Source organism: Carcharodon carcharias, chromosome 3 (assembly GCF_017639515.1).
Source record: "Carcharodon carcharias isolate sCarCar2 chromosome 3, sCarCar2.pri, whole genome shotgun sequence".
Taxonomy (NCBI): Eukaryota; Metazoa; Chordata; class Chondrichthyes; order Lamniformes; family Lamnidae; genus Carcharodon; species Carcharodon carcharias.
Genome location: NC_054469.1, coordinates 150,115,636 through 150,139,368, shown reverse-complemented (window position 1 = coordinate 150,139,368; position 23,733 = coordinate 150,115,636). Strand labels below are relative to the sequence as shown.

The window sequence follows — 23,733 nt, the reverse complement described above, 5'->3', positions numbered from 1 at the left end:
TCATGCCCATATGCAGCAAGATCTGGACAACATTCAGGGTTTGGACGATAAGTGAGAAGTAACATTTGCATCACACGAGTGCCAGGCAATGAGCATCTCCAACAAGAGAGAATCCAACCATCCCCCCTTGACATTCAATGGCATTACCTTCGCTGAATCCCCCACTATCAACATCCTGGGAGTTACCATTGGCCAGAAATTAAACTGGATCAGCCACAGAATTACCGTGGCTACAAAAGCAGGTCAGAGGCTAGGAATTCTGCAGAGTAACTCACCTCTTGACTCCCCAAAGCCTGTCCTCCATCTACAAGGCAAAAGTCAGGAGTGCGATGGAATACTCGTCATTTGCTTGGATGAGTGCAGCTCCAGCAACGCTCAAGAAGCTCGACAACATCCAGAACAAAGCAGCTCACTTGACTGGCACATCATCAACCACCAATGCAGAATAGCAGCAGCGAGTACCATCTACAAGATGCACTACAGGAACTCACCGAGGCTCCTTCGGCAGCATCTTCCAACACCCGACCTCTACCACCTAGAAGGACAAGGGTAGCAAGTGCATGGGAATGCCACCACCTGGAATTTCCACCTCCAAGCCACTCAGCATCCTGACTTGGAACCATATTGCCATTCTTTCACTGTCACTGGATCAAAATCCTGGAACTCCCTCCCTAACAGCACTGTGGGTGTAGCTACAGCACATGGATTACAGCAGTTCATGAAGGCAGCTCACCACTACCTTCTCAAGGGCAATTAGGAATGGGCAATAAATACTGGCCTAACCAACGACGTCCACATTCTGTGAAAGAATTTTTTAAAATTAAAGGAAGAAAGAGGTAGTGAAGCAATGGTACTGAAACTACAAGGGCTATCACTTTATCAATGTATGGCTGGCGTACAACCATGCCAAAACCATTGTCAGTGAATGCCCACTAACCTGGCAGCAACCACAATGCCTTCATTCTGAGGCAGTCTGTCATTTTCAGGCCACAAAGACAGTTGATCAAAGACAATGGTTATCCTGCTTCACAAACGGCTGATGGCCCCCCTCCACCATGTAAGCATGCAATATCAAGGAGCAGACCATCGGAGTGCTTTAGTAATGGTTCCATTGCCAGTGTCCACTCAGGAGAGCCTTTCAGTAATCTTCAGAGCCTGTATCAAAATTTGTAGTGGTCTGCTGTTCCCCATAACATCACTATTATGAGCGTGCAGCCATTGCCACTAGACATCTGGAGGTCACCTTGTGGGGAGGGGGAGGATGGAAAGGAGGCAGGGAGGAAGACATCCAGGACGCATCTGCTTCAGATGGGCTGTCCGAGAACACCTATTCAGATTCCATTTCTGTTATAAGGCCATCCCTTCACCACCAGTATTCCACTACTTCTCTTTCATCTGGGATGCCCCATCACAGCATCCTTTTGGTCAAGATCCTTGACCAAAGATTGGTGCAACAAAATGCACCAATGAAAATATTTCCATAAAATCTTTATCTGCCATCACCAAATAAAGATAAATTAAACAGACTATTCACCCTTGTAAATCCCCTTAATGCCTTTGTCTGATCTACTGCTCCTATGCAGTGCTACCCGAAGTGGCTGCAGCAAGGCTGCTGAATTTCATTGGGGAGTCTGGGGATGGCCTTGCAGGATGCCCTCCAGCAACTTTGGGCCCTGAGGGCCTAGCTTCGCACCTTGACATGGGCAGCAGCAGTCTGGACTGACAGGCTCAGAGACACCAGCAAGGGCCGTGGCAGAATGCCAGTGGTGGGAGCATGAATGCCATCACCCTGAGAGAAGTCAGCAGGTTTGTACTGAACTCAGATTGCTGGACTGGCACAAGAACCTTCATGCACCTTTGAACACAAGCCACAGCCATGACGTCATCTGGTCATGCAGCAGGCATGGATCTCATGATCTCACACACTGAGATGTTGCATAGCTTCCCCCTGTGCTGTAGTGAAAGCTGTGACAGCAACCACCAGATGCCATAACATTGCTCGATCCACAGTGCAGTCATAGAGTTGACCAACACTTCCATGGTAGAAAGGATGGGTTCCAAGCTGTGTGAGATACTCTGACACATGGGAGCCAGACTCCTCCAAGTTCTTTGGCAGCGACAACAAGCTGTCTGACAGGCCTATCAATGCACCAAGCATCTCGTGCATGTTCACCAGCGTTCTCCAGTACATCACCCCATCAGGTCCTCATTTGAGTCCCTTGCAGCAGAGTTTGTGTACAAGCTCAAATCCAGTGAGCTGGCACATGACCAATCCCTCCCCACTGGTTTGGTTGTAAACCACTCATTTCCAGTGACCCAATTATCCACTACTCTCTAAAGTTCATGCGGTGCCAGCTGGTGATCTGACACTCGTAGCCAAGTGCTGATGCATCTTGTCAGTAGAGTGGTTTTGCTCTAGCCCTTCCTCCTAGAGTTGCTCTGGCTGGGCAGTCAGCCATTCTTTGGTGTCTGAAAGCAGAAACACAGAAGGGGAGGTTTAGGGGCTAAGGTAAGGGGAGTAGGGTAGAAAGCGAGAGGTATATGGTTACACTATCAGTAGCTTGCACCTCATGCCAAATAGCAAGATGAAGGTAAGACTGGAGCTAAGAAGAAGCATAAGTTTGGAAACATAGCCTCATCTGAAACAGATGCCGAATGTAATGGACTCTGTTGCGATCAGCTCCATGATGGAGTGCACCATCTGCTCCATAGCACTCGGGTGATTTAGCCATGCCCGGTCCCCACCGCCTCTGCTCTGCTGCCTGCAATTGTATGCAACATCATTTTTCAAACGATGAAAGAACATCACTGAGTTGTTGCACTACGTTTGGATGATGTGTCTGCCATTGCTGAATAACAAGGTATGTAGAGGCTCTGAGAGGTGGGTGCAAGGCTTACACCATAGGAAGGTGTGTGCACCATAGAATGTGGTGCAGCATCAAGAGGCTAGGCATGAGTCCCGAGTGCCAGGAACTGATGTTGAGTGATTGAACGGGGTGTGGTGCATTAAGCAGCATGAGAGGTTGGTGGTGTGGTTGATATGAGATGTATTTTGAAGTTGCATTCACTGACTTTGACCACCTGCATGAGGTATTGGACTTCTCACAACACTGCTACTATGCCCTCAGGGCCAGACTCTGGAAATTGTCCTTCCTTGCTACCTGCTTCCATTCCCTTCAGAAAGCGTTCTTTGGGAGCATCCTGGCCCCCACATGGAATCATGGGTTCTCTTCTCCTGCCAACCTCCAATACTTCCAAGGCCTCCAGTGTCCATCTGTGAACCTGGGAAACTCTCCCATCCCTGGTTCTTCTTATGTTCAACTTCTTTTTGCAGCCAATTGCAGAACAGAGACAGACAGAAACAGCTTCCTGCTACTGAATCCAGCTCCCTTTTTGCCTTTAAGAGCTGCAGGCCAGCTGAAACATGTGCTAGCCACGCATGCTGCCCAGAACCCCATTTAGCATTCAGCCAGCCAGCAACATAGGACATGCTTGGCTGAAAGTTATAATCAGTCAAATGAAGAGGGAGCAAAAAGTTTGTTTGCAGTCTGCTTCAATAAGGCCAGGTGCAAACATATTGAAAAAATGAGAGGAAACAAATTTTTACCCCAAGGTACTTCAAGCACAAAAGTAGCATGCAAGTAATTAAGAAAGCTAATAGAGTATAATCATTTATTGTGAGGGGAAATTATTACAAAAGTAGGGAGGTTATGCTTCAGTTGTACAGGGCACTGGTGAGACCACATCTGGAATACTGTGTACAGTACTGGTCTCCTTAATTAAGGAAAGGTGTAAATGCATTAGAAGCAGTTCAGAGAAGGTTTATTAGACTAGTACAAGGAATGGGTGGGTTGTCTTATGAGGAAAGGTTGAGCAGGTTAGGCTTGCATCCACTGGAGTTTAGAAATACAAGGGATGACTTAATTGAAACTTTTAAGATCCTGAGGGGTCTTGACAGGGTGGATGTAGAGAGGATGTTTCCTCTTGTTGGAGAATCTAGAATTAGGGGTCACTGTTTAAAAATATGGGGTTTGTTCATTTAAGACAGAGATGAGGAGAAATTTTTTCTCTGAGAGTAGTGAGCCTTTAGAACTCTCTTCCTCAAAAGGCGGTGGAAGCAGGATCTTTGATTATTTTTAAGGCAGAGTTAGATAGATTCTTGACTAACAAGGGGGTGAAAGGTTATCAGGGGTATGCAGGAATGTGGGGTTGAGGTTACATTCAGATCAGCCATGATTTTATTAAATGGCAGAGCAGGCTCACGGGGCCTATTCCTGCTCCTATGTTGCTATGCATGTTCATGTTATGTAAGTGTCAGCTAGAAATATGAAACACAAACAAAACCCATTTCAGATCTTACTGAAAGGCAACCCCAGTTTAGATGCAATGTGTCCAACACCATCCGTGGTCTAAGGTATGACATGTGCAAATGTATGGAATCCAGTATAATATCTGTAGATTGCATTCTGAGTTATACTATGTACTACATCTTCACTTCCCCTCACCCCCCTCTACTTGTCTGACCCCCACTTAAACCAGCTTATATTTCACCTCTCTCCTATTTTTACTTAGTTCTGTTGAAGAGTCATACGTTCTCGAAACATTAACTGTGTTCCTCTCCGTAGATGCTGCCAGACCTGCTGAGTTTTTCCAGGTATTTTTATTTTTGTTTTGGATTTCCAGCATCCGCAGTTTTTTGCTTTTAGCTTTCACCTACCCATGATGTGCAGTCAGATTATACAGTTCATACATCGTTGTTGCTGTGACTTTCTGCAAAACTCAGAGCTATTGTATGTACTAAGACATGCTGTTGCATTATGAGCTACACACATGCCAATGGATTTACACAGAGGTAGTTCTGGAAATCAGGGCAAATAATGCATATATCAGTGTACAACCAGTAGACCCTGAAGAGTGCAAGTAAAACAGCATTAATTGAGGTGCCTCATTTTCCCAGCCAATTAAGCATATCACTTTGTAAACTCTCCAACACCCTCCTTACTTTTTACCTTCAACAGTTCCTTACACACTTTCCTCCATTCTTCATCTCTGCACATCAATATTACACAATTTAACACCATGAGTTTCTCCAATTCAAAGTTCACTTTAATTCATAGCATTGCACAATACATTGATTGGCAGGAATCCTACAATAACAATCATCACAACACTGCATTGTAGAGATTTCATTTAATGTAAACTTACTACAGAGCAATCAAACTTTGTTGTGAAATAATGCTATAATCTTAAAACAAAATTTTTTAAAAAATATGAATGCAAGTGTTTTATTTATGTCCTTAAGATGTCCTAAAATGTTTCAAAGCCTATGAAATATTATTGAAGTGTAACTGGTGTTGTAAAGCAGAGAAACACAGTAGCCAGTGTGTGCATAGTAAAGTCCCACAAACAGTAATGAGATAATTTGCCAAATAATCTGTTTTAGTGGTGTTGGTTTAGGGATAAATGTTGGGGAGGACTCAAGGAGACCTTCCCTTCTCCTCTTCAAATTGTGCCATGGAGTCTTTAATTTCCATCTAAGCAGCCTAGACCCTTTGTTCAAGTCACTGGACTGAGGCTTGAGCTCCAAGCCTTCTGACTCAAGGGCAAAAGTGTTACCACTGAGTTAATTAAAATAAATGACCCCATGCCACCACCCAAGAGTATCTTATATACTTCCATGATAATGCCAACAATTATAAAGAGCTCAAAGCATTCCACTTGTACTTTATTAGCCTGGAATGATTTAAAATGTTTCCTGTTGTTGAAAAGATACTTGCTTAGGAGTATATAAAACATTCTTAGTGTATTGAGGAGTCCAAATACACTTCACTCAAACTCCTGCATATCAATAACACATTATCTTTGCCAAGCTCCACTAACTTCCTGTTTCCCAATTCATCAAGATTATCTTCCTTATTTTAAAATCACCTGCGGCCTCGCTCCAACTTATCGGAGCTAGTTTCACCTACATATACAAGCACATACCCTCCACTCTGAGCTCCAGATTACCACTCATCACTGCTCCACAAATCTTTCAGCTGTTAAGCCACTGGTTTTCTCCATAAACCACTTGGCTTTGCTAAAACTTTTCTTCAAAAGCTTCTTAAAAATCTATTGGGTCAACCATGCTATCAGCTCTCCACAACCACAACCACCCCCCCCGCCCTTTTAGATTTTTTCGCTCCTGTTATGCGCCCTTCACTCACCTTGTAAATCATTTAAATGTTGCTTCACATGGATAGTAAACAAAAGTTGTCACTATTTCTTCTTTACTTACTATATAAAAGAAACTGATTTGTTTGTCAATTTAATACAAAATCTAGACTGCATGATTTTTTGCTTAGTTTTGTCTACACTAACCACCAAATTCACTTCAACAGTGACATCAATTGCAAGCACAACAGGCAAGTTCGTTAAACTAATAAATTGCAAAACAAGTTCATTAATGAAGGATTGAAGGAATTAAATACATCTTAAACTAAAGCATTTAACAGCAGAAATTAACATTTTAACTATAAATAGTTGCAGTACAAAAAAACAGAACTTGAGTATTGCCGAAAAAAACAGACGTGCTGTCGAAGTTTTACATCTTGCATTCATCAGGACAAATGCAAGAATGCCAAATTTCAAAGGGAGTAACAATTTATACTGCATGAGGAAAGGGTATTAATTGGTTGGCAAGCTAACTCTGATTGGTCAAGGCATTGCCATGGTGAATACACCAGGGAACTATTGTCCCCTATGGTTTTGTTTAATTCAAAAAAGGCTCATTGCCTGAACATGTTCCTGTTGCCAGCAGCTGCTAGGTCCCTGCATATGAATATATGTACCTTCTAGTCTTATGGGTGGGGGTGGGGTTATTTTGCTGTTGGAATTTCTTATTTATTAATGACATTTTTCCATTTTAAACTGTAAATTCACAGTGTACAACACAATTTGTATGACAGCTTCTGGGGGAAGAGAGATCAATCCAATTCTTGAGTTAAGGCCGCACCAAATTTATGCACCATTTACCAATCTTCTCTGAAAAATTCATATCAAAAATTCAATGTACATTTTTCCTGAGCTGCTGCTAGATGTCTGATTGACAAATCCTGGGGATAGTACCATTAGTATAAAAGGTGTAGATTCCATTTATGATAGATTATGGATTGAAGCTAGAGAAGTCAGAATGATAAGGTTGTATTAGCTAGAGTTGAATTGTTTCATAAATGTAGTGATTTCTTTGTAGCCAATTTTCTAACATCAGTTGATTGCTCTCTAATTAATTATCCTTCGAGAATCAGCAATGAGCCTCCAAGTTCACCACTGCTACAGTCACTCTGCCTTCTATAGCACCTTTCACAATGTCTCAAATTGCTTTACAGCCAATTAAATACCTTTGAGTTATAGTCACTGGTATATTGTAGGCAATGTTATCAAATGGCGGAGCAGGCTCAAAGGGTCGAATAGCTTACTCCTGCTACTAATACATGTGTTCGCATGTTGTTCTGGATGGATGAGATGATCTGGACTAGATGACCATTATCATTTATAATGATCTTGTGAACAGAGGGTGGAATCACGGCTGGAGTTCTGCTTATTTTGTTGCTAATGTATGTTTATTGTGTGCAGACTCTGTGGGATGAAATTTCCAGGACAGGGGTACACAATGGGCTCATAGTGAATCAGTAACCCATTTTATTCTGCACATGATTCTCAAGAGTTTCTTCCATTAATTTCAATCATGTCCTTTTGTTATTTATCTATTATCCCACTCTATTTTGATCCTTTTATGAGTTTTTTTAAGAAATGAAATATTGTGCTAAGGCTGTGTTGCACAGTAGATATTGAAAATATATTGTAGTGAGAAGCAGCAGAGCCTTCAGACTTGCTAATCAAGAAAACATAGATACAATTGTGAACCAATCAGTCTTTGAGCTCTGGCTTCTTAAAAATTGTGTCACATGGAGGCACCTGAAGACTCCAATGGCTCTTATTGATAGTAAAGACATATGTTGTTCAACCATTCCACTTGGTTGCTCAGGAGTCATTTGGCATTTCTACTCTGAGATTATTAATAAAATAGTATACAATTACACCCCACCTATGAAATAATTATATTGACTAATATCATGCACCCAGGCAGGAGAAAGTCTTCTAATTCATCTACAGAATGGAAAAGATCTTGTACAGTTTATCAAGTATTGAATCTTGCCCCCGAATATGAATTTATTGTCACCATATTCATATGGTGCAATGTGCAGAACATTTTAAAGGCAGCTTAGGCAGTCACTGAAATCAGTGTTATCGCCTGCAGTGTTATAAATAACTGGATATTCTCCTATCAAATTAACAATATTGCATGCATGCTGATAAAGTAAAATTTTTATTCTCTGGTTTGTTTAATAGTTGCATTTGGATCACTTATACGATGCACACAATCTAACATTGGATTATATCATTGCCACTCTTATTACTAATGACACATGCTGCATACATATTGGATGATATTTATAACCAGATGTCAATAATGGGCGTTATAATTTTATTAGTATCTTTCTGTGATTGGTGAATTGATTGATGAATCTTGAAAGGGCGAAAAACATCATACACGATTGAGGGGGAGGGTTAAATGGGGCGAGGTGGAGGTGTTTGGGAAATAAGGGGCCCGGAAAGATGAGAAGCACCAGGGCCCTTTATTTCTCTCCCTGGCCTTGCACATGAGTCTTTCATATCACCTAGAGAAGGAAAAGATTTGGGAAGCACTGGCCTAGACATTCAACATTCCTCAAACTGCTACTCTCGCCCCATCTTGAGATCCACACTAACTCAACACCATGTCCTGCCACATGCATGTTCTTGACCTATCTCAAAGCCCTAGCGCACCTTTTACCTTCGTCTCATTTGGCGCTTTAACAAAAACTTGTTTTCTTCCTTTCAAGTGTGAAGGATCATAAGCTTCAACAACTCATGTGGACCAACATCCATCTGGATCCTGCATCCCCTTCACTTTCTTCTGGCCCCATCCCTCCTTCCATCTCACACTTTGCTGTCGATTCACGACACTCTCTGACATTCTCCCCCTCTGACCCTGATCAATCTATGCTATTAAAGGCCTCATCTCCTTACACCCCCACTTCAAGCAATTTGCAGTTGGCATGATGCTGAGCTCTTCTTCTGTCACCTTTGCCCTTGCATCTTCTTCAGCCAAGAGTCTCCCCCATGCTCTCTGGGGGCTTTTACAAATCAACAATATTATTCCTCCACCTGGACACCTCCCTCTGACCTCTTACCCTCTCTGCATCTTTTCACCAAGAATTGTCAGCATGACATCAGCTGTCCCAATTTTTCTGCTCCCTTCACTCTTAAACCTGCAGCACTGCATTCTCTCAGGTCCAACTCTCCATTGCCATCAAACTTACTGACAAAAGTGGTGCTGTTTTGTCTGACATACTGACCTCTCCTTAGCAGAGGCCAAATGCAAAATCTCTGATCACTCAAGTAACAGCACCTCATCTTTCAATTGGGCATTCTGGTTTAGCCTTTTTCACTCTGGTTTCTCTTTGCTTTCAGGCAGCAGCTATTCAGGAACCTGCTATTCATAGCTCCTCTACACACATCTTTTAGTCATAAAGTCACAGAGGTCAACAGCACAGAAAAGGGCCCTTCAGCTCATTGAGACTGCACTGGTCAAACAAGTACCTAACTATTCTAATCCCATTTTCCAGCACTCGGCCCATAGCCTCTTTGTCATGGCAACGCAAGTGCACATCCAAATACTTCTTAAATATGAGGGTTTCTGCCTCTACCACCCTTTCAGGCAATGAGTTCCAGATTCCCATCACCCTCTTGGTGAAAACATTCTTCCTCACATCCCTTCTAAACCTCCTGCCCCTTACCTTAAATCTATACCCCCTGATTCTTGATCCCTCAGCCAAGGGGAAAGTTCCTTCCTGTCTACGCTATCTATGCTCCTCAATTTTATACACCTCAATCATGTACCCCCTCAATCTCCTCTGGTCCAAGGAAAATAACCCCAGTCTATCCAATCTCTCCTCATAACTAAAACTCTCCAGCCCAGGTAACATCCTGGTAAATCTCCTCTGCACTCGCTCTGGTGCAATCACATCCTTCCATAATGCAAATTCCAGAACTGCACACAATACTCTAGCTGTGGCCTAACCCGTGTTTTATGCAGTTCCAGCATAACCTCCCTGCTCTTACGTTCTATGCCTTGGTTAATAAAGGCAACTATCCCATATGCCTTCTTAATCACCTTACCTACCTGTCCCGCTACCTTAAGGAACCAGTGTACATTCTCATCAAGGTCCCGCTGATCCTCGGTACTTCCCAGGGATCTACCATTCATCATTTATTCCCGCCTTGTTTGTCCTGCCCAAGTGCATCACCTCACACTTATCTGGATTAAATTCTATTTGCCACTGATCAGCCCATCTGGCCAGCCAGTCTATATCCTCCTGTAATCTAAGGCTATCCTCCTGTTTACCATCCCACCAATTTTCGTGTCATCCGCAAACTTACTGATCAACCCTCCTACATTCAAGTCTAAATCCTTTTTTTATATACCACAAACAGCAAGGGACCCAACACCGATCCCTGTGGAAGCCCACTGGACACAGGCATCCAGTCACAAAAACACCCCTCGACATCACCCTCTGCTTCCCGCCATTCAGCCAATTCTGGATCCAATTTGCAAAACTGCCTTGGATCCCATAGGCTCTTACCTTCATTATCAGTCTCCCATGCAGGACATATCAAAAGCCTTGCTGAAGTCCAAGTAGACTACATCAAATGCATTGCCCTCATCTACACACCTGGTCACCTCTGAAAAATTCAATCAAATTGGTCAGACATGACCTCCCCTTAACAAAACCATGCTGACTGTACTTGATTAATCCCTGCCTCTCCAAGTGTAGATTAATTCTGTCCCTCAGAATTGCTTCCAATAGTTTCCCCACCACCGAGGTTAGACTGACTGGCCTGTAGTTCCCTGGTTTATCCCTTCCTCCCTTCTTGAATAACGGAACTATACTTGCTGTCCTCTAGTCCTCTGGCATCTCTCCTGTGGCCAAAGAGATATTGAAAATTATTGCCAGCGCCCCTGCTTTCTCCTCCCTTGCCTCACTCAACAGCCTAGGATACATTTCATCCAGGCCTGGAGATTTAACTGCTTTTAAGCCTGCCAGACCACTTAGGACTTCCTCCCTTTCCATGCTAATTTCTTTAATTATACCACAGTCCTTCTGCCTGATTTCCATACCCACATCATCCCTCTCACTTGTGAACACCGACACAAAGTATTCATTTAGAGCCCTACCTACATCTTCTGGCTCCACACACAAATTACTACTATGGTCCTTAATGGGCCCTACTCCTTCCCTAGTTATCCTCTTACTCTTGATGTACTTGTAAAATAACTTTGGATTTTCCTTTATTTTACCTGCCAATGTTTTCTCATGCTGCCTTTTTGCTCTCTTAATTTCCTTTATAAGTCCCCAGCTACACATTCTATAGTCCTCTAGGGCTTCCGCTGCTTTGAGCCCTCAGTACCTACCATAAGCCTCTCTTTTTCTCTTTATCCAATCCTGTATATCCCACAACATCCAGGATTCCCTGCATTTGTTGGTCCCACTCTATCTTTACTGGAATATGTTGGCTATATACTCTCCATATTTCCTTCTTGAATGAGTCCCACTGCTCTGACACAGATTTACCTAAAAGTAGCTGCTCCCAGTCCACTCTGGCCAAATCATATCTGATCTCACTGGGAGTGTACTATAGACCCCCAAACAGTCAGAAAGAAATAAAAGAGCAGATATGTAGGCAAATTTCAGAGAAGTGTAAAAATAATAGGGCAGTAGTAGTGGGGGATTTCAACTTGCCGAACATTAACTGGGTTAGTCATAATGTGATAGGTTTAGAGGGAGCAGAATTCTTAAACTGTATCCAGGAGAGCTTTTTAAGCCAGTATGTAGAAGAAGGTTCTACAAAAGAGGGGGCAGTTTCTTTATTTGTTCTGTTACCACTCCTTTTGACTTTGCACCATGAAATATTTTGCTGTTTAATTTCTTCTGCCTTACACCCTGTCATAAACTTTCCGTTTGTGCATTTTCCCACTCTCCCCCCTTTCACTCGCTCAAAATCGCTTATATTTCTAACTTCTCCCAATTCTGGTGAAAGGTCACAGATCCAATATGCTCTGTTTCTCTCTCCACACATTCTGCCAGACCTGAGTATTTCTAGCAATTTCTGCTTTTATTTCCAATTTCCAGCATCATCAGTATTTTGCTTTTTGTTATCCTTTGGACCTCCTTTTCTTCTAGCTTTTCACAATTCAAGTATCCTGTTCTAACCATTTTATGTCCAAATTGGATGATCTCACTTTTGCCTACAAATGAAGAGATTACAAAAACTGGATTGTATTAGAAAATTAAGAAGTGATTTAATCCAAGTTTCCAAGATATTAAGAAGAACAAATAGAGTAGACAGAGAGAAACTATTCCCATTGCTTGGCAAGTCTAGGAGTAGATATATGCTGTCTGAATATGCATCTAAACTATGACTATGCGTCTAAATATTAGAGCCAGTCCTTTCAGGAGCAAAATTAGGAAACACCTCTACACACAAAAAGAGTGCTGGAAGTTTAGAACTCCCTTCTGCAAAGGGCAACTGATGCTAGATCAACTGTCAATTTTAAATCTGAAATTTATAAGACTTTTGTCAACCAAAGATATCAAGAGATATGGAGCAAAGGCAGGTATGTGGGGTTAGTTTGCAGATCAGTCATAATTTCACTAAATGGCAGTGGAACAGGTTTGAGGGACTAAATGGTCTCCTCCTGTTCCTATGTTGAGGAACAAAAAATTAAATACAATATCTTAAGTGGAAGGCAAGGGTTTGCACCAGTGTTATTCCAAAACATAGTGAACTGTTAATCTCATCCATGCCTCCAAAGAGAGTGTTGAATGGAGGCGAGCCATTTCCCACCGGGGAGAAAATCATCACAGGAATAGTCACCATAGGTCATTCTTACAAACCTCCTGATAGCTGCTTACAGGCCAGAGACCAAGGAGCAGTTTTAGCCAATCAGCTGCCCTCAATTTCAGAAATGGTGCCTGACGTTCACAGATAGGAAAGGTGAATAAAATAGCACAAACTTTACAATAAACAAAAGGCGGCCTCAAATTTTTCAAAATTACCAAAGGAAAGGACTGGTGCTTCAAAACCTCGTGAGCATCACAGATAAAGTGTCCTAACAAAATGTATCCTTTGCTACTGTACAGGACTTGGATTTGTGCCCAGGAAGTTTAATCTTTGAGATATTTGTTCAAGAAACTGTACTTCTTGGGATTTAGCTCAGTATTATCAGCAATGAGTAAACAATTGGGTTCAATGTACATATTCCCACCAAGCAGAAGTCAGGTATTTCATATCGATACAGTTTTTTCAACCTCTACATTTGGATTTTTTTTAAAAAGCAAGCCTTAAACAGATTCAAGGAAAGGGCAAGAAATCTGCAAGAAACCTCTGATCATTTGCATTACACTTCCTGGCACAGAGGAATGAAGCGTAATCGCTCACATAGTGTTGTCTGGGTGCCAAATAACCTGCAATTATTTCTATTGTACCTTTATGTGCTAAATGTTTTCAGCCACCCAAGTATTGACAACTTAAGGTGCACATCATTGGCCATTATATATTGCCCCTCATATTCCCTAGTCAAATTATGGTAGATCTTGATATGTGGATTGAAACAGAATGTAATTTAACAGCAGCGTGGTTTTGTGTTGGCATTGTTTCTTTTGGCTTCAATACTATAAACTTCTCTATTGGTATATTTATTTTCTATTGAAAGAAATAAAACACCGTGACTGGGTTTAAATTACACACCTATAATAGAATCTATACTTCAAGCAGCAAAAAAAAAATACTTTCACTACTGGAATATATGTAGAGGTTAATGGAAACAAAATACCAATGTAGTTGCTAAGAAAACAGTGTATGTACAACAGTAATAGTTTTACAGTGTCACCATTTTAATGTGTGATCTGCAAAACAGATAAATGCATTTCATTTATGTATACAAATGATTTTAATTCTCTCAAACTAGCTCTAGACAGATGAGTGAACTCATTGCTATTACAATTACAGGTTATGAAGAAATAATTAGGATGTGGATTATTTCATTTTTATTTTTATTTTTGCTATTTTCATCTTCCACCACAACTGAGTTATTCATCATAGTGGCACTGCACCTTTTCTCAACCATGAGAAAATGCAAAATTTACATTAGCTCTTCATAAAACATCTGCATTTTGAAGCAATGTAATTTTCAGTAACAGTGAAGAATGAGTGACAGTGGATCAGAACTATAACCTTGCACCTTGAGGACTCGAATTTGAGTCTTGCCCAAACTTAACGATAAAAATCTCCTTGTTCAGCAAGATGCAAGGATCGAAAAGAAATTTAAGTTTTGGCAGGCTCAAGCCCATACCTCTGGTATGTGTGAATCTACTGCACAGCATGCATATTTATTTCTTACTGATTATTATGGAATTGGCAATGAACCCTAAAGGTACAAAGATGCTATGGTGGAACCTGGAAATGAGAATGTCCTTTGGAGCAGTTCAGTTTAGAATGAGCCTAAGCTGGTGCTATAGCTTAAGAGTCCTTAATGTTAATTTCAGGAGTAAATAGGGGGGAAAATCAATTCCCTTCTATTGGTGTTGCAGAATGAATAAAACAGGAACGCAAAAATTAAGAAATATTGGAAATAGTAGCAAGTTGCAGCAACAGTGCATTCCAGCCCAAAAGACGAAACATGGGTTCACAGCTACGATTGCAGCTTTACCAAATTCCTAATCTCGGCTGCATTATTGCGAATAGGATTATCTCCAGTTACTACAACCCAACTCCTCATGATCACTACAAAGTATCTGGGAGCCCACCTCCTCTCAAGTCCTTCCCACAAGCTTAACAAGAGGACTTATAATTTTCAATACAAAATTGCAGTTCTCTGTTCTTCCTACTCTCTAGTTATATAAGGAAGTATTTTGTTTGTTTTTAGTATTGCGCTTTTCACTATTAAAAGGTTATATCACAGCTTCGGTGCTTGAAGTATTTATTTCTGTGACTTCTAAGAGGTCAACATGACATCAAATCATCAAGCAAGCTTTCAATTAAAGTGTTTCCAAAAAGATTTAATACAATGCTGCACAATGGAAGCAAATATGTCATGTTTCTCGTGATGGTAATGTACAACAGATTTTGAAATATGGGAATAGGAGTATACCATTCAGCCCACTGGGCTTGCTTGACTATTCAATTAGCTTAGTTGGCTGAACAGCTGGTTTGTGATGCAGAACGACGCCAACAGCGCGGGTTCAATTTCCATACTGGCTGAGTCATCCATGAAGGCCCCGCTTTCTCAATCTCATCCCACACCTGAGGTGTGGTGACCCTCGGGTTAAACTCACCACCAGTTGTCTCTTCTAACGAGAGAGCAGCCTGTGGTCCTCTAGGCGACTTTCAGATCATAGCTCATCTGTAGTTCAACGCCTCTTATATCTCATCAGTCCGTATATCTCGAGACCTTACTTTACAAAAACTATTAATCTCAAAGGTCAATTGTCCCAATATCTAAAGCCTCTTGGGAGAGAATATTCCAGGTTTTTATGAGCTGTGAGAAAAATGTTTTGAAGTAAGTGCACAAAAAATCCCCAGAATCATTTCCACTATGCTACAAGATGGAATATTCAAGAAAAATACTTATACCATTATAGGTTGGTCCTTAAATCCAAGGCAAATCCAAAAACAGTTTGTTTTATTCCCTCTGTCTCTCAAGTTCAAGTCACAGTTAAGTAGACATGGATATGGCATGAAATATAGAGTAGCCTTTGTTAGGAAGTAGTGGGGCAGAACATATTTTAAAATTTCAAGTAAACTTGGGTCTTAAATACATTACTGCCTCCACCACTAATTGATTTTATATCAGAAGTGGCTTTCACCTTCTATGTCCAAATCAATTATTCAAATAGACTAGCAAAAAGAGACAGATCCATTGAACTTAAAAACTGCCCAAATTAAATGTTTTAGCTGAATACATTTTACATTACAAAGCTCCCTGGAAAAAAAAGTTTCATCATGTTTTCTTTTCAACTTAATCCATGGAATAGAGTTTTAACTTAAATTTATTTTCCTGACATATTAATTGGTTTACTAACTATCATTATCATTAATTCTGCCCAGTGAATTAGACATTAAATCTGTAAAGTACCATATTAAGCCTGCCTATAGCAGAAGACATGGAAGTGCCATGCTTTTCTTATTCTCAAACAAGCATCATAACCACACCAACTCACTGAAATTCAGATCACCAAAGAAAAACAATTGAGTTTACTTTATTTCCTAGAGGTTCCAACCCTTACTTGCACTTTCAATCATGCATTTAATATTTATTGTAATTAAAAAAGATATAAATTATTTTTGAAATCACTAAATACGTCCACTTTTTGCATGGTATTTCACATTCCAAAACTGCTGTTCGTCTTCAGAAGCCACCCGAGGCACAATTTTCCTCCTTGCAAATCAATTGGACTGGACTGCACCTTGATTGCCTGAGGCCCCATTTTCTCCAGATGCACAAATCTTTGCATTGCCTTTTTGTGCTTTTGTCTTTTTTTCCTTCTGTTGGCACTTTACTGTTTTCATTTAAGTTATTAATACTTATTTGTATTTCTTTTCACTTTCATTTTAAATTGAGCTCGAGCACACCTAACATTATTTTACATTCCCAGTGAAACAGCCAAGTCTGGCATGACTATTAATAATATCATAGCTGGTTTTGTTTGAAGATTGAGTGCTGAAGCCTGAATCAGGTACAAAAATAAAAATAAAAATACCTGGAAAAACTCAGCAGGTCTGGCAGCATCTGCGGAGACGAACACAGTTAATGTTTCGAGTCTGTATGACTCTTCAACAGAACTAAGTAAAAATAGAAGACATCAGGTTACTGTCCTCACCTGGTACCAGCAAGTCTGACTTTACAAATGAGCTGAATTAACTCGTGACTAATGTCTACACTCCTTCCAATGTGAATACTGGCTTCTTATACCAGCAACTTATCAAGCACTCTCCTAATCATCCCATTATTGCCTTCCTAGTATTTAAAAAATCAACCAAAAATTGTAACAGAGCAAAAAGGATCATGATGTAATTATTTGCTATATTTTTTTGAAAAATGTTTCAAAGGGACTTCCACCCAACAATTAACAATGCTTAAGTATTGTTTGTCTAAAACTTTTTAAACACAATTTTTATACCAAAATACATCAAATGTAACCACTGCACATCATCAGCTATTAACTTAAACAAATAAGTAGCACATTTTCTTCTTAATAAAGGATCTAACTCAAATGTAGGCCCGGCTGACTTTGCAGGAAGTTTTCCCTCTCTTTGCTGCCTATTACAAATGCTATGTGATAAAACTTTGGGCAATTCCAACCTAATTCACATTGAGAGTAGCTGAAACGGAGAGGAAAAAAAGCTATTCACAATTTATCACAAATAAGTAGTTTCAATTAATGAGGCTGGTGTAGAGATGGCACTCCTTTAAAACTGGGATTAAGGCAAATTATAGGAAAATAGTGAGAGTTTCACAGTGCACCTCACTATGCAAAACTGAGTTAGAAATGCCAGATGGGGTTTCTGTGCATAAAATGTTCCCTAAATCTCATTAATAACAGCCAAACAAATATGGTTCATAATCATTATTGTTAATAAGGGTGCTATCTGTACAACATACAAAATATACCTATCTAGCATAACAGAAAAACAACGGCAATGTAAGAGACATATTCGGATTTCCAAAAGATCTTCCATAAGATACCGCATTGTACATTCATGACTACAGTCAGAGCATGCAGAGTTGGAGCATAAGCGACAGAATAGTTGTAGCTGTTCACAAAACTAAAAACAGATTTGGGGTTAAGGGGTAGCTAACTACTCAGATTGGCAAAAGGTGGAAGTCATCTTCCCCAGGATGGTGCTGAGACAACTGTTGTTCACCATTTACCTGAACAATTTGGCCTTGGGAATCAGAAGTACAATTCCAAAATTTACAGGCAGTACCAAATGGAGGGGTTCAGTTAATAGAGGAAGACTGCGACAAATTTGCAGAATGGACATGTAATTGGCAAATGAACTTGATTATATATGTGTGAGGTGGCACATTTTAGGAGGAAGAATAAGGCAGGCCACATATTCCATGGAAAATAAGAGTCTAAATGGGGTAATGAATAGAAAGATCCGGAGGTACAGATACACAAATCACTAAAAGTAGCAACATCAGTTACTCATTTAAAAAAAACAAAGCACTGGCGTTCATTTTTACAGCGATAGAACTGGAAAGCAGAGGGATTATGTTTAAAAAAAAACTTGGTTAGGCCACACTTGCAGTACTTTGGATCGTTCTGCTTATCATATTATAGAAGCACTGGACGAATTGCAAAGATAATTTACTAGAACATTACCAGAGCTGAGAGGTGATACAGGCTGGGACTCTTATCTAAAAAATAAAAATCTTTCATTTATAGCATGCCTTTCATGCCCACCAGATGTCCCAAAGTGCTTTACAAGCAATGAAGTACGTTTGAAGTGTAGTCACTGTTGCAGACTGATGGGTGGCCTGACAGATGTCTTTAAAATGATGAAAGGTTCGACTGGTAGACATAGAAAATATGTTTGCTCTTGCAGGGAAGATCAGAACTACAGGACCACAAATATAAGATAGTCACTGATAAATCAACAGAGAATTCAGGAGAACTTATTTACCCAGAAAATGGTGAGAATGTGGAATTCATCACCACAAGAGTAGTTGAGGCAACTAGCATAGATGTATTTAGGAGATTTTAGAAAAATACATGAGGGAGAAAGAAATAGAAGAGGATGTTGATGAAGTTAGATGCAAGAGGATGGGAGGAGGCTCTTGTGGCACATAAGTACCAGTATGGACCAGATGAAGCAAATGGCCTGTTTCCATGCTGTAAATATTATGTATCCACAGAGCATGCTTCATAATGTTAATGAGACACATTAACTTGTGAGTTAAGACTCAGAGCCTAAACAGTAAATATTACAACATAAATTTGTAAAATTGTAACTGTACAAGTCTCACTTCGGTAAATTGGTTTTCAAATGGATGTCTTTTTTTAAAAATAGAAACATCGATACTGAAATAGCATAGAAATGTGTTACTAGGCAGACAATATTTATTTCTATATTGTTATTTTTCTCACCTCGATAGATGCTAGCCATAGATAAGCATATTTTTTACATTTCACCGAACATGGGTGACACCAACAAAGCTGTATCCCCAATTGCCCAGCGAATATGGTATTGGATCTTCTGCTTGGACCACTGCTGCCTTTGTACTGATGATGTTGCCATCATGCTGTTAGGAGGGAGCTCCAAAATAATGGCCCAGTATACATAATAAGAATAAACGATAAGGCGATCAGAGCTCATCATTACAATGGGATAAACATAATAGCAACTTCTAGAGCCCTTGCGTATGATTAAACTGAGAAATCCAAAGTTGCTGTGAGATATATCCTGCTCCTCCACAGGTTGCACCGCAGTCCCTTGAGAATACAGAGGGGAGAGGGGAGGGAAAGGTGTGTTTGGTTGTGGCATCATGCTTGAAGTGGCAGAAATGCTAGAGGATAATTCAGAGTGTGGAGGCTGATGGGTGGAAGATGAGGACAAAGAGAACCCTATCATGCTTCTGGCAGGGAGGGGAAGGGGTGAGAGCAGACATACAGGAAACAGTACAGCCTTCTGGACTCAACATTAAGTTCAACAATTTCAGATCATTACATCTTTATCATCCCTGCCTCTGTACGTGCTTAAAGTCGATTACATTGCTACTTTCTATTTCCAGTTCAGATGAAAGCTCAACCATCTGATATATTTGTTCTGCTTCTCTCTCCACATATGCTGTCTAATCTGTTAAGTATATTCAGCACTTTCTACTTTTATTTCAGATTTCCAGCACAGCTATATTTTGCTTTTGTTTCTAGCGGATAGTTCAGGATAAGTTCTGGCAGAGATTTCAAGTTCAGAACCCTGAGTTTCTTGTTCGGAAAATCAAACAAAACATGGAGAATAAATTTTGTTTCTATTGATTGTAGATACATTTCATACTAAAAGAACTTGAATGCATTTTTTGAACAAGTGTATTCATTTGCTGATAATGTGCATGTCAAGGCAGTGTGACAAAAACACTATTAATCTTCTGCACTATTATGATCCACCCTTCAAAGGTCAAAAGCTCTGTTTTCATTTGAGATAATCACAAGCTCAGAGAAAGACTAATACTTGCCATATTAAAACATGGATCATTTTAAGAATTCCACACATAAATAACTTATCTTATTGAAACACTGCTTCAAGTGGGACAGATTGCAAGTCAATACCTTTTTTGTGAAGTAGACAATGCCATTACAATTAAAATTCTGTAAATATCACAGTAACTAAAAGTTTTCAGAGAGTTACAAATAATTTATTTACAACATGTGCACAGTGAACACATTTGAATCCATAACTCTTAGGCCTTTGCCTCGTGAATTCAGTATCGCTGCTACTGCTTCTGTACCATGGATGACTTGAGACACACCAATTACTTCAAGTCTTGTGGATTATTTGCAGTCCTCACTTAGAAAAATTCTACAAGCACTGACTGGATTGTACCATTGAACTTTCCCCTCAAGATATGCAGATGGATAGTCAGGTGTCACTATTGCATGTTTCATACTGTCACTCCTGGTTATACAGTATTCAATTGCCATCACCTGTACAGAATTTTATGAAAAAAGCATTCTCATTAAATCAATGGTGCACTCATTTTAAGCTAGTTATAGTGTTAATGAATTAAGAAAACTAAGTCTACCACATGTAACTATTTTAATATGTAAATGGGAGCAATAGTACAGTTCCTTTGAATGTGCCAAAATACACTCCCAACTGACTCATTGTGGTGTCAGACTGCACAGTAAAGTTTTGCAATCTGTTTATTTATCCATATAAAAAAGGTCAAGTTTGGAAGAATCAGGACACACACACACACACACACACACACACACACACACACACAGAGCTTAGCGGCAATATAGCAAACATGCCCTTCTTAGGGAAATAACAGTATACTTGCATTTTCTTAAAGCAGAAAAACTACACTGCAGGCACAGTCCAGATTTTAGTACATACATTTAGTGAGAGGCAAAGGCAAATATTTCATATAGCTAGTCAATTCTTAGGCTACAAACTTTTCAAGGTCCACCAATAGAAATAGAGTAACATTAGGATATTCGTACAAAAAACAAAGTGCACTTCAATTATGAAGGGTATTAAAGTCATATTAATGCTATTAGTAAATTCCTGTCACTAAGTTATTCCCTAATCTAGAAAAGACTTCAATATTACGTATAGATACAACTGCACTATGCTACTTAAATTACTTTCAAATAAAACAGAACAATTTCGTAGTATCCATCTTAAATTGGAATAGTTCTTTACCCATTAATCGTCATTACTTTCTCATATAAATCTCTTCAAAACTGAGCAGTTAGATGATTCACCTTGGTCAAATTTCACCATCTTAATTAAAATCAGCTTCACTGCTCTCCCGCTTCAGCTATTTTTGCACATTTTAAAAACCAAGCAGTCTCGAATATCCAAAAGATAGTAAAGAAATGGCTTATCATGTTGCAATTTATTGTTGTTATAGCATTTTCAACAGATTTTTGTAACACATTCCCAACTACTGGTAAATTTTCAAAAATTTCAATTCTTTTTCACACCATTTCTCAGATGTGAAATGGAGACCAAGCATCTTAAGCGCTACTTAGCGTTTATCAGCAAAGCAAGAACTTCAATCTTCATCAGAAACTATTAATTTACCCATATCTAAATGTAATTTGAATCACATTGCCCTGATAAATCAGTTTAAAATGTGACTGTATTGCTCAATTAACACATTATGGTTTTATGAAATCAAAATATTTCAAACTTTTTAAAATGTCATAATTATTGTCAGGACATTTTCTTAAAAAGGTCTAATGTTATTTTGGAAATGAGTTGTAAATTATTATAAAATACAGATCAGGTTACTCACTTGATATTCACTTATGATTATAGTTTGAGAGAGAGTTAATGGAGAGTTGCAGCTGTGTACACCATTCCAGAATGACCTCTGAAATAATCATTTCTTGTTGCTGCACGATTAGGTATACATAAATAAAACGGCTATGGGTCATAATTGTTGCTAAGACAAGGATAGTCATGTTTTATTGAAGGTGGGGGGGGGGCGGCTAGGCATAAGAATGCAGCAACTTAGGGACTTTTAACATCCATGATCAAAACAAAGTCAACTAGGTCAAAAAGCTGATATGGAAAAGATTTATCTTAAGTGACAATTTTTATTACGATATCTAAAGAACATTCCAGGAAATAGCATGTTACCATGGATTAGATCTTTAAACAAAAATGTCAGACAACACGCTCACCTAGCAGCACTGCCAATGCTATTTAAAGCATTCAATTTACATGTCAGCTGTTTGAACATGCTTTAATATTTTAACCTGTCATTGTGCTTTCCCCTTCCTTACCTGACGAAACCGATGAGCCAGATAAACTCGAGTTACTTGATGCCATCCTCGACGTATCTGTTTTCTTTTATTTTCATAGAATTTAATGCTGACAGATCGGCAGTCTTCTACGTGTTGTAGCGGTATTACCCATTTCAAGCCACTTCCTGAACTGTCAAATTCGAAGTGCGCTGCCAGAACGGGTTTTTCTTCAAACTCCCCCTCTTGGGGCAGACCTTCTGTGCAAGTCGTGGACAGACACTGCGATACAACGTCTCCCGCCGAGAAGAAGAGGTTGCGATACAATGTTTCCAACTCAATGGTCGGTGCAGGAAAGTAGGGAGCGCTGTAATCACCGTGTCAGAGCTGTTTGCCTGTTTAAATGCTGACTAAAAACTGTGGCAAGGCGGTTCATGTCCAACACAGGCAATAAGGACCACGAGCAAAAGAAAAACCCCACAGGACAGGAAAAAAACGCGCACACCAAATGAGCCACAAACACTGCAGTCATAAAGATTCTTACAAACATAAAGAAGATTTTTTTTAAAATGCGAACGTTACAACAAATCGCCTACGCCATTTCCAGCACAGTTTCACAGTATTGTGGCCACACGTTACCATGTGCAAAACCCAAAGCAGAGAAACATTGTCCCTACCCGACCGGAGGCTGCAAACGGCGGAGTCGGCTGGACATTCTGCCCGCTCGCAGCGCCTTCTGAGACATGTAGTTCTCCTGATTCGGCCAGCTGATTGGCGGGTGAGGAAGTGAGTGCAGCGGTAGACTACAACTCCCGTCACAGCCCGCGAACCTCGGCTCAGCTCTTGCAGCTGCTCGGAGCTGATTGGAGCTATTTTCTTTCATAGAGTTTATTTATTGGGCGTGCAATAAATCTCTGCAAAGTAATTTCTTGAATGCCTCATACTTTTACTGATAATTTCCGCGTGTACTTCAGCCAATGTTTAGTATAACTTCTTAATATATATCTAAAAATTGAATCCATCTCCGCTTCTGAGACGGTGGAGTTGTCCCTCATTCCTTATATGTATGGCATTTAAGGCATATATGGCAAGGAAACACAGCATCATG

General features: G+C 40.0%; 1 protein-coding gene across 1 annotated transcript in view; it reads right to left on the bottom strand.

The window, feature by feature from the left end:
- The window catches only part of chn2 (chimerin 2), a 383,216-nt gene extending 359,886 nt beyond the window's left edge, over positions 1-23,330 (bottom strand). The window contains exon 1 of the mRNA XM_041184893.1: positions 22,668-23,330. Coding sequence (XP_041040827.1) covers positions 22,668-22,713 — 46 coding nt within the window. The 5' untranslated portion in view covers positions 22,714-23,330. The remainder of the gene's footprint in view (positions 1-22,667) is intronic.
- Between the last annotated feature and the right edge of the window lie 403 nt (positions 23,331-23,733).